General features: G+C 38.2%; 1 protein-coding gene across 1 annotated transcript in view; it reads left to right on the top strand.

Moving 5' to 3' along the window:
- The window catches only part of SNCAIP (synuclein alpha interacting protein), an 82,464-nt gene that overhangs the window by 60,763 nt on the left and 9,343 nt on the right, over nt 1–12,358 (top strand). The window contains exons 7-8 of the mRNA XM_030467240.1: nt 4,508–4,633; nt 6,747–6,916. Of these exons, the coding sequence (XP_030323100.1) occupies nt 4,508–4,633; nt 6,747–6,916 (296 nt within the window). The remainder of the gene's footprint in view (nt 1–4,507; nt 4,634–6,746; nt 6,917–12,358) is intronic.

Here is a 12,358-nt window from a genome sequence, read left to right as displayed (position 1 = left end):
AATGATAAATAGGAAAAATTACAAAATATATACAAATATACAGGAAAATTGATGCCACATTTCTCTCCCCTTTCCCCCAATAACTCTCACGTCACCACTGAGGCTGCAGGGCAGCCCTGGGAAAGTCCAGGCTGGACTCCTGGAGTCAGCAGCAGTTGGGAGCTGAAGGCAGGAACACACAGATTCAGGCTGGCATGGATCAGGATCACAGGGAGATGGAATGGATGGAATCCTCCCAGGATGCTGAAGCAAATAGGGACAGGTGAAGAAAGAGAAGCAGGAAGGGGGTTGACCCTTATGATCCCTCAAATTTATACTGAGTATGACGTTTATGGGATGGAATACTCTGTCTGGTCAATTTTGGCCACCTACCTTGTCCGTTCCTTCCCAAAGGAGAGTTGCAGGTGTGACCTCTTTACTTCTTCTCTCCTTCCGGAGGGCAAAATATTCCTCAGAACCGAGCAGTGTCCTTGGTTCTGCACACCAGTCTCCAGCTGTAACTATAAACATTGGGGGTTTTCAGTCCCAGAAGCAGACACTGACTAAGAAACTTGCTGTTAATTTCAGCAAGTGCAGCTACTTACAAGAGACTTAGCTGAAAGCAAAAGTACAAGACGGAAAATCACCTTTATGCTGGCCCAAACCAGGACACTCTGTTAACTGATTCTGCCCAAGCATGAATTTACTGGAGATGGAGTGAAAGAGAGGTGGAAGGTTTGGAAAACTGTGGACCAGTAAAAAAACCTATGGACCCATCTTCCCATCTTTCCATAGTCACACAGACATCCTTGTTTTCATGTTATGCAAAGCTCACAATTGCCTTTTCTCCAATCCCTACTGTGCAGATGTTACTGATGCAAGTTAGGACTCCACTGGATATACAGATTGTTGTGTCCTGTGTTCCATGGCTTGTTTGGCCTTTAAGCCTGTCATTGAATATAGGGAGGGTGGGAAGAAGATCAGAATTGGATTTAAAAAAAGGTATGGTTGCTACTGGGAAGAAAAAAAATGAAAGACATCTTGGTGGGAATTTATTTTAATATCTTCATTTGATAAGCCCAGTTTTGTCTTCATCTCTAAAGATACTTATGCAAACTAAATGCAGTCAAATGGTGGGGTTTTTTCGCAGTGGGCTATGCTGTCTACTGTCAAGTAAAGATCTGGCACACTTTAGATTCTTTTCAGAGCAGGACAGAAGCTCTGCCAGTTAAGAAACACCAGCAACAATCAACCACCCATGAAATTATAAAAGATAATATATAAACGGCTGCCAAAATTTCTTAGTTAACTGAATGCCAAAGACAGTTCACATGAAATGTCAATTTTTAAAAAAATTTCTTTTAATGTGGTCCATAAAAACTTTGCAAACATGAGAGGATGCTGAGGCTGAAGGAATTCCAGACTATCTTACCCAATTGAGTTAAGGAAAAAAAAAGCTTTGAGAAATTCAAATGCATTTTTGGCACTATCTTCATAGCCTTAATTTATTTTACCATTACTTATACGAGAGATAATCCATGTAAACACTAGTCTTGGCAGAATTACAGGAATAATATTTTTACAAGGAAGACCTGTTATTGAATAGTTTTCTGAAAGAGTCTGTACACTGTTTCCCCAGGCACAGTAGGCATGTGCACCATATTTTTCTTCAAAAATATGATTTAGAATGGGCAGCAAAAGGAGGCTTGAACTTGGCAGTTCAACAACTTTGAATGGGCAGCAAAGGTCTTTTGTTAAATGTCATCAAACCAGTTGTGACCTGACTCCAAAGACATCTCAACAATATTATATTTACCTCATGAAAACGATAATGCAAAAAAGTAGGGAGGAGTGTGTGGTATTAAGATATGCAAGTGCCCAACAACACCTTTTTTGCACTGCAGGATGTTTGCCTTCCTGTCTAATGACCTTTTTGCAAGAATGACTCCTATTCCTCTGCTGTGAAGGGCTGTTGGGAAGACAGCTTATTTAATTAATAATTAATTTAATTTAATTTAATTTAAATAATAAAGCTTATTTAATGAATATTGAGTGATGGGGCTGGGTTTAGCTGTAAAGTCAGTCCTGTTCACTCTGCTAATCCTCCCATTTGGAGTCATTTAATGATTTATATGATCATTGTTAGTTGTTCTTTCTGCTCCAAAGCCAGTTGATAGACTCAAAGTCTGCAGCCTGTCCCAAAACAGAAATTAGATTTTGTGGCATTTTCTCATTTTTTTAAGGAAGATTTGAATTATTTTAAGTCTAGGATATGCTAGAGGGATAATAACTACTGCTACGACATAAGACTATGGGAGGTTTTAAAATTACCAGATGTACTGAATAAATTTTAAGTATTTATTAGTTCTTAATCTCATTCAAAATAAATAAATTGAGCTGATAAATGTAAACCTATTTGTAAGGACATTTTTATTCCAAATACATAATGTGAGTGCTACTAGTGATAAATTATATATCTTGGTGTACAGTGTTTTCATTTTTCCTAGATGTAAGTGAAGAAAATAGTTGTTTTCTTTTCATCTGTCAAAGATATGTTTATTTACAAAAATTTACATTTGAGACAAACAGACTGTTTGAGTAGGTCTCTGCCTTTGTCCCTATGGTCAGCTGATGCACAGACAGTCCTTGATGCAGGCAGTCCTTAATGCATTTAGCTATTCAGGCACTAAATTTTCATGTTGATAAGTTATGAGAAAGCATAATTTGCTCCATAATGATTGTGATCATAAAATTAAAGAACATGTTTAACATTCTGGTCCCTATTATGTTCTGAAGAAATACATAATTTTAAAGCTATAGTTGTCTTAAAATTCTGCAAAAGGAGTTTTGCTGAAATATTTTTCTTTTAATTATTAAAACATAAGGGCAGTTCATAGAAGTAGTGTAATCCTTTTTCACTGCTGGCCAGCACCACAGGCATCTCATGAAATTTCTAAAAAGTATTTTAAAAGGGATATGTGATCTGGAGTCATCTCTCTGTGCTGGCTGTCAGTTGGATTGGGCATTCAGCCAAAGAGAAGTAAAAATACCTATCCTTTCACACTGTAATAAAAACAAAACTGCTGGTAAAGTGAAAACATGAAAAAGATAAGTTCCAGACAGGCTGTCATCCTTCTGAACTAATTAGTAGAGATCCAAGTGCTTGGATGAGCAGAATTGTTTGGAGGAGACCAAAAAGGGTCTGAGGATCCATCTCTTTTTCTTTGACATTAAAATTTCTCTGGTAATCTAGGTTTGTACCCAAGGTTCCAAGGTAGAATTTCCTTTTCTGATTCTTTCCTTTTCCTAGCAGATTACTGCTCAGAACCCTAGACTTAATTTCAGTTTGTATCACTTAGGTGCACTTCATTCTAAAAAAACCAATGTATCTAACTGTTGTACCCCTATGTATCACTGGAGGTACTTAAATGTTGCTTGTTAAGTCTGTGCATTGGTGTTTACCAGCACTAGAATATAAAAAGCCCTTTTGAACGCCAGTGTAGCATAACAGGTTTCATTGGAAGATAATAAAAAATACTTTTAAGTAAAAAAGGTGGGTTTTTTTCCTAGAAAGTAGTTTATTTTTTTCAGCTGAGATGTAAAAAGTGGGAGTATGGCTGTAGTCAGCTATCCTTTAATGAACTTCACTTCTTTATGTGATTTAGATTTTCTTTAGATTTAGATTTATTAAGTTTGTTTATTTATTTTCAGTATGTATCAGATTCAGCAGGGCACAATGAAATTTAATTTGGGGAGGCATAGAAGGTTCCTAGAGACAATTTTCCAAATAAGTCTTCTGGGGAAAGTAAGAATTAAATAAGCTTAATGCATATGTATAAACTCTCCATTGTTACAGAAGAATACTCATAAATGTGTATTATACCAGCATACACAGAAAAAAGCAATATTAAGAAGAATTAACTTTACATACCAGTTTTGTTTTCCAGACTTTCACTTGCAAGTACAAGTCCCCCCCTCCTTCCCAATATGTAAGCATATACAAATGGTCCAATAGTCAATATCCTGGGAGGTCCAGGGTCCAGAGGTTTTCCTCTTGCTCAACAGCCCAGAGCTGGGGCATGATGATAGATTATGTGGAATCTCACTGTTTGACTCTTGATCTTTTGTTTTAATTTACCAAAAAGGCTTGTGAAGTTTCACCAAATTTCACAGGCTAATTTTCAGATTGACACGTAGGCTGTTCTGCCTCAGGTCTTATCTGCAACACACAGGCATACATGCTTTTTAATGCACAACTTCTCAGAATGTGTTACACTATTCATATTTTTCCTATTATGTCTTTTTATAAAACAAATAAAGTATATGAGTTCTTTCCTTGAAATAAAACCAAACAGACCCATAACACAGTAAGTCCCACGAAGGTAAGAGAGACTGAAAACAGGGAATTATTGGACAATATTAGTAACAGATTGCAGCACCAGTATTCCTCTACTACATTTAGCTTTTAATTATTTCTTATGTTTCATTATTTCTTATGTTTCATGACAACCCTTTCCCCTCTCCCTAGGAGAAAATTCTTCTGTGGCTTCTTCAGTTCATGCAAGAACAAGGGATTTCACTGGATGAAGTTGACCAGGATGGAAATACTGCTGTTCACATAGCTGCTCAACATGGATTTCTAGGATGCATACAGGTATATTGGTAGCTATATCAGAAATCTTTGTACATCAAACCTAATGACAACAACCATTAAAGTTATTACAGGAGATCTTACAAGTGGGAATGATTATTGATGAATTAAAATATACAAGGAAGACCTTTAAACCAGTAGGACTCAGACTGAAATACTGAAGCTCAGTCAAGCTTCATCAGTGCTGAGTACAGGGGTGCAATCACTTCCCTTCTCCTGCTGGCCACTAATTCTTGTACAAGCCAGGATACTATTATCCATTTGGCCACCTGGGCACACTGCTGACTGATGTTCATCTTGTCAACCAGCACCCTCAGGTCCTTTCTGCAGATCAGCTTTCCAATCATTCTTCCCCAAACATGTAGAAGAGTATCAGTAAACATATATATCAGTAAATATATTTCCACATATAGACAGGTCCACAGCACCTCTCAGGCCACTGCAAATACAGAAGATGTGTATTAGCTCAACTCTAAGATGAATAAAGCTGATCAGTTCTCATTAGCTAACCTCTTCAGAGGATTAAATATATTTGTGAAGTCTGTTATGGTTAATCTAAAGATGCATAGCTGCTTATTATTATAGAACCCTATTTATATATCTGGACACAGAGAAGACATAACTCCATAAAGGTCAGTTTGAAAGTCTCACACAATTAAAAAAGAAAAACAGGTTACAGTTGAACTGAATGAATATACCTGAAAAGAACACAGTCAAATAAAGTTTGATCTCTCCAATTTTTCATTGTTGGGACATATCTTTCTTTTGAGGATATCAGGAATGGACCCTCTTCAATCTCATATGAGATTTAAATAAACAAATCATCACACCCATGCTAAATTTAGCAGTTTTATTATTGTATTGTAGACAATTGCTATGATTGGAAAAAAGCAGATAGAAGAAATGCTTATGATTTACTAGTGGGGGCATCATTGAGGTAGGGGGTGTGCATATGGTTGCTAATTCAACAGTGCCTCAGCAAGATGTACAATGTGTTTGAAGGAGAAATGAGAGCAGATTATTTTGAACAGAGTGGTGACATCTGCAGGCTGTTTTCATGGATCAAACTAAACCAAAGTGGTAATATTTCTTCCCTCCTCATGAAGAATGAACATTAATAAATCACTTTAGAATTCTCAGGATTGGTTTGTTGTAGCTAAATGTACAAATCAACAAAAATTTTGCCTTGAAGTGAAGCCATCAGAAGTAAAAAGTGAAAATATCTAATGAAACTAAAAATATACAATGTTAGTAATGTCACTTCATTAACATCTGTGTTAAATGTAATTGATGTTTTGTTGCATTGTGAAACTAAATATGTGTCTGCCAAGTGACTGTATAGTCTAATTTAAAATATGTCCAGTGATTGGTATGGTAAAAAAAAAAAAAAAAGAGGCGATATAGAAGGCAGAGAGATTAGAAGTAGCAGCACAAAAGTTGGAGGATCACAGGCAGTGATTCCTCAGCCCCCTCATTCACTGTGTTCACTGTGTTTAGGAGCAGGTGGCACTTCTGTCATGTTCCAAAATATAACATTTCTTTCTGCAGTGTCATAACTCTCCCTTCTTAATTTTCTTTATTGTCAAGTTAAACCAAATTTATTGACATGTCATGCAGGGGAAGTCTGTTCATAGGTTTTCTTTCTGTGTAGATTTAGCAGACCAGAGAGACCACCGTCCCTCTATTACTGTCTGCAGAAGTCTCTGTGCCTGCTGTTCTGAGTCAAAAATCTTGTCTCCAGTCCCTGGTGTCTTACCAAGTCTTCTTGGTTATGTCAACCAAGAACTCCACCACACAATTCCTCTTCTGCATGTGTATGAGTGACGTTAATTATCCTGTAGTTTTTGGGTGTATTATGATTTTGTTCAGGTTTTTTTCCAAAGTGCTAAAACTAATGTGTATCTGCACATTGCTGGGAACACTTAGGAAGTGTTTTGAGTTTAAGCTGCATATAGACTTGCCAGTGACTGAGTTAAAAAACATTACTGGGTTAGACCAACATTTCCAGGCAGTTTATTGAGGAGTGCATTATGTCCAGCCCTTTTTGTGTTTGACAAGAAGTCACAGGAGAGACTTACACTTACAGGTGCCAATGTTTCCTATTGTGTTTTTACAGACTTTGGTTGAATATGGAGCAAATGTCACCATGCAAAACCACGTGGGAGAGAAACCTTCACAAAGTGCTGAGCGACATGGACACAGCATGTGTTCACGCTACTTAGTAGTTGTGGAGACATGTATGTCATTGGCCTCTCAGGTTGTCAAGCTAACTAAGCAGCTGAAGGAGTAAGTGCTTCATTGTTAGCAGAGGGATCACTCTTAAAACAACACCCTATTTTGCCTTCAGTTTATTAGGAGTGTCTGTTTTCTGCTTCTTGTATACTATTTTTTTTAAAGTCATATTTCTACCTTATTTCTCCACTCCTTCCACCTCACAAGCAGCTCAGGTTTTCAACTGTTCTTTTTGTAGCAGTTTGATGTTCAGTTAGATGAGGGGAATAAGAGTGGAAAAGTAGGTATGAAGTGATCTGGTCCCTTTCCCCTTTGCCTACCATGAGACCACGTCGATGTTGGTCATTTCTGCTCGCATTGTATATAGTGAGCAGTTCTTCCCAATCACAGTGCAGGGTGTTGATGCTGAGAGGAATAATGGAGATAGTAGTTGGAGTGGGTTTTTTGGACTGGGAAAGTCACTAAAACCCACACTGGTACACAGGAAATATGTTCTGTCTTTTCCTCATAGGAGCAACTTTTAATATTTTCATATTGTTTTTCATCAATATTCTGTAAAGAACCTGGTATTTTGAAACAATTTATGCAATTGCTTTCTTTTACTGTAGGTGCAGTTACTGTGACTTTGTGTGTCAATAGCATTAGAAACTGTCAGAACTGACCTTACATTATGCCAACTTAGGTGTATGATGAAGAACTTCTCAGCTCCCACAAGCCACAGAAATAACTTCTGACAATCCCATGTCTGGAAGAGACCACATATATTTACACAAGTGTTATGTGGGTAATTGTACTGGGTGTAAATGAAAACACTGTTAGCAGTGGAGCTGAAAGTGTGGCTTCTTTCAGAGGGCAGGTGAGGGGCTGTGCTTTGCCAGACACAACTGGTTGCAGATAGTTCTGCAAATTACCCACTGCAGGACACAGCTAAGCCCATCAGCCAAGTTGGTGGCACCTCTCTGAAAACATTTGAGAAAGGGCAGAAAATGCCAGAGAGCAGAAGGGAACAGTGAGGCCAGAGGAGCAGGGGATGCATCATGATGGAGCAGGCAAACCTCCAAAGGGACTGTGCTAGTACCTGTGCTAGTACCTGTGCTAGAATAGGTACACCCTTTGAAAGGGCTGCAACCCAGGATGGATAAGCCTTCACCAGAGCCAAACAGATTGCAAAATGTAAAGGAACCACTGTAGAGCACAGGAGCTTTTTTGTCTCCATTCTTCCTATTTTCTGCCCCCTGACCCACTGAGGGATAGAGGGAGGGAGAGACCAGCTGTGTCGGTGCCTTGCTGCCAGCTGGGGAACAGTGGTAGAATTTTGAGCTTCTAACTGGATGTCTTGCATAAGGGTAATAATTATCTGTATTGTTAGTTCATCCTTTTGGTATAGTCAGGTATCTGTTTTATACTTGTTATATAGCAAAAGATGTGTGTAGTAGCAGTCCTCTCTGTCATTACAGAACATACCTTCCTGCACTCAAAGTATGCTTATTTTTATTTTTGTACCTCTAAGTTTGTATTATAAGGGCGTTTTCTCTTTGTGATATCTCCAGTCTTCTTTTACATTTATGCTAGCATAAGTAGAAGCAGTGAGATGAGGATTCTTATAATTTTCATAGTTTTCAACATTTTACAGTCTGCAGCTGTTCACTGAATATTTCAAAGTGTTCTGCAATTGGTTCATTTTCTGAAAAATACTAAAATATACAAATCAGCTGATATAAAGGAAAAAAGCTTGAGCACCTGAGTCATCTCAATGGAAAAGGAAAAAAAAATTCCCCACACACCAGGAAGTAGAAATGGCAACCATGAATTCTCCATGTTTCAGTTCACTTCAGTGCTCATTCAATGTTTGATATGTGCTACCTCTCATATGGAAAAGAAAGACTTGTTATGTCCACTAGCAGGCTTTTTACCCTCACAGAAATAGTCCACTTCTGACTTTCCTGACAAAAGCATTAATGCTTTTCCAAGTCTCCCCCCTGTCATCTCACAGACTGTATGCATAGGAAATAATTTAAATTATTCTTATGTGGCTCCTGATGGGCTCCTTTGCTTGCCTCAGCTGGAGTTAAATCTGCTTCCCTTCAGCAGAATATTTTTTGAGGCTTTAGATTTACCTCCAGTAAGCGCAGCAGCAAACTTTTCTTCCTCTTCTACAAATTGATGTGAATCTCTTGTGCAATCCTGTCGTAATTTACTGAAGCAGTGAAACATTCTATTTTCTGCTTGAAAGAACAGCTTCTACATGGCTATTTGGGCTGCAGGCCTCAGGCTGTGAGTGGCTCTGACAGAAGCAATGGACCATGTTCAAGAGGCCCACACTCAAGAGCCAGAGGGGATGATGGAATAAGGATCTTGCCCTGTTTTGCAGCCCCATCCTGCATAAAAATCCAAGGACAGTATGAACCATATGCCTGTGGCAGCTTCTCAAGGGGCCTTACTTCTAGCACAACAGGACAATTCAGTGACTACAGCACCTCTGAAAGTCCTGAAAGCACCAGATGACAACAGATGGAAGTCCAGTTTACAGCCTAAATCACTTGAAACTGCTGTTACCTAGAAACAGCACCAACCTGGGCAAATGAGCTGGCTTCCATGTATTTTTGGCACCTACTTCTGCTGGTGTTAATGGACATTGTTCTACAGAGAGCATAGTTATGGTTGTATCATGGTGGATTACTTGAATGGTTATTATCAACACAGAAAACCCTTATGTGCTTCCCAGCCTTTCCTCAGCTGCTGAGACATGAGCTGAATATACAGTTGTCTTTTATTCTGGATGACTTATTAGGCAAGGGAAAGAGCCTATCTCTGATAACACTGTATGTCCCCAAACAAAGGAAGACTGTAGTTACTGATATTGTGCAATAACAGCAGCACAGAAACTCTTGGACCAGCACCTATGAAGAGTTATCTTCAAAGGTCCTAAATCAAAGTACTGCATTTCATTCTCTTTTTATGAGCTCTTCAAGTCATCAAGATGACACAGACCAGTTCTAGAGAGAAGTTACTCCAATCCGTCACACTCTTTGGAGTCATTATGGAAAAGAAGGCACTAAGCCAAATCAATAAAATCACATTTTGCTGAGAGTCTTTACATCTTTCAACATTTGATCCAAAGCAGCTCTTACAATAAATACAGAGGACTGTAGCAAAACCATTTGAATTTGGTTGAGGTCCCCATTCAAAGAGAAAAGCCTTTATATTTGGAAGAAGTAGCTACATGGTAACTAAAAATCTTCCATCAAATCTTCACAAGAGGATGAATAGAGACTTTTCTCGAAGAGACAGAAGGAACCAAGCTATTTCTTCCATAGGTAAAAAGGAAAGTGGCCCACAGAAACTGCTGTTACTTTCTGCAAAGTAAAGCTTTGGTTTGCATTTCTTGCTTAATCCAGTAGATTTGGTCAATCCAGTAGGACTTTCTGAACTAAACAAAAATGCCTAGGACAATTACAAAAGTTTCTCACAGAGTCTACACAAAATATGTGCTTTCATTTTGCTTCCTGAGGTCCGCATAGGTCCTACACTCTTAGTTATCCCACTTACTTCATCTGTCTGAAAAAATCTTTGTTGCCAGTGTAGAAAATTCCTAGCTGCAGAAGTCTAGCATTGATGACATTAGCAGTAATGACTTGTACTGCTTGGACTTTCCTGGCCTGTGGAGACCTATTCAGATCTAGTGACATAAAATTAATGCTTCTGTAGACTTCTTTCACAATGCTGCTTGATGACAGATTGCATTCCCAAAGAGTTTCACTGTCCTACATTTATGGACCTTGATATGCAAAACAATTCATGAATGAGCTCCCTGATTGCATTTGGAGATCAACTACTGTTGCCTATGCAGACACAGAATTACTTTTTTGGAACATTGTCTAAGCTAAAACCCTCAGAATTTGGGCATTAAATTTCATAAAGCTCATAGACCCTTTTGTCCCTGAAGCTACAGTAATCTTGTCTCCCGAATAAGTCTGATTTAAGTACTTAGCAGTATTGCTACTCCAATAAGTTGTGATTTCTTGTTTTCAGTGTTATCTTAGATACAAGTGTATGTTACATATCTTTGGGAATACAGCTGGCAAGAAGTGTGGGTTTCTGTGAGGTCTTTTTTTACTAACTAGTTGAACTGTAAAAAGGAGGAAATATTCTTTTAGCACAATAAAACATTTAACTGGAAAAAGAACATTAACTAAGCAGAAGAGATGTCAGAGATTTCCACTAAAGCTAGAGGCATAAGAAGCTGCTGGCTACATTATCTAGGTATTTAGAAATAGAAGTTGAGGAAAGCATAAAAGGCAAATAAAACAAATAAATCATACCACAATGTAATCTCAAATGAAAATTTCCCTGGCTCTTAAGAGAGAGTAGCTGGGGAGCTGCAGTATAAACTAATGTTCATAGGTGGTAGGAGTGATTTTTAAATAGTCTAAGCAAGTGTGTAGGCAAGAGGAAAGAAAATGGAAAAGTAAAGGAAGAAAAGATCTAAAAAGAAACGATAAAGCATGATTGTGCTGTAAAATGTGATGGCAAGGCAATATGTCAAGATCCCACCTTTATTTCTGTTGTGCTTTTCAAATGTTAAAAGTAAAACATTCGTTTTCTGCCAGCCATGCAAGTACAACTCCTGGTCTTAAAAGTCATCTGGATTCTTTCTGGCTTTGACCTTGCCATTTACAAAGACAGCATTTGGAACTCAGCTAACTCTTCTGATGATGGCATGCAAGCTAGGAAAGAGTCCATTTCACTGGCAAAGAAGTGTATTACTTCTGCAGATCCAATAAGAATAAAAGTACTAAAAATTCTACTTCTACAGCAGCAGAAGCAGAACCCAGAATCAGATAAAAGTCATTTTCATGTGATCATTTGATCAGGACCAGGGAATAAAACCAAATGCACCAACAGTATACCAGATGAAAGACAGCATATGTACAGTCAGAAAAAGCTGAGTCTCTTCCTTTTCCAAGTAGTTTCTCAGTAATTGTCTGTGCAATGGTTAGACACACAGGACCCCACAGATCACTAAACAAGATTTAATGTTATCTGTGGGGGCTGACAAGCTAAAGGGGTGTTTGGATGTTAGAATAGAAAGTCTAAATTGGATGGGAGAAGGAAGAGGGAAAAGAACTTTTTGTGGCAAATTGATCTAGTCCTTCATTTTCATAGGACTACTTACAAGTTTGCTGGTTACCTTGATCAGCTGAGTCCTTCATGTGGAAATAAGTGTGTGGTGGGACAACAGAGATTGTGATTACAGTTCTACTGCAGAGTTTCTTGTATGGGTGTTACTTTCATGTTACTAATGATTTATATCTACTACTGCAATTTTTTAAACGTTAATCTCTAAAATTATTAACAAAGCAATGTAGATGACAATACCAGACTGACAGAACGAAGTAGGTACAGCACTGCTGAGTTTAAGGTGGGTGCATAGCACAGGCAGGATCTTTGGAAAGGTAAGGCAAGGCAGCTAGCAGATGTGTTTTTCCTACTCTC

This window comes from Calypte anna, chromosome Z (genome assembly GCF_003957555.1).
Source record: "Calypte anna isolate BGI_N300 chromosome Z, bCalAnn1_v1.p, whole genome shotgun sequence".
NCBI lineage: Eukaryota > Metazoa > Chordata > Aves > Apodiformes > Trochilidae > Calypte > Calypte anna.
Note: the sequence above shows the minus strand (reverse complement) of the source record. Positions and strands in the feature narration are given on the sequence as shown.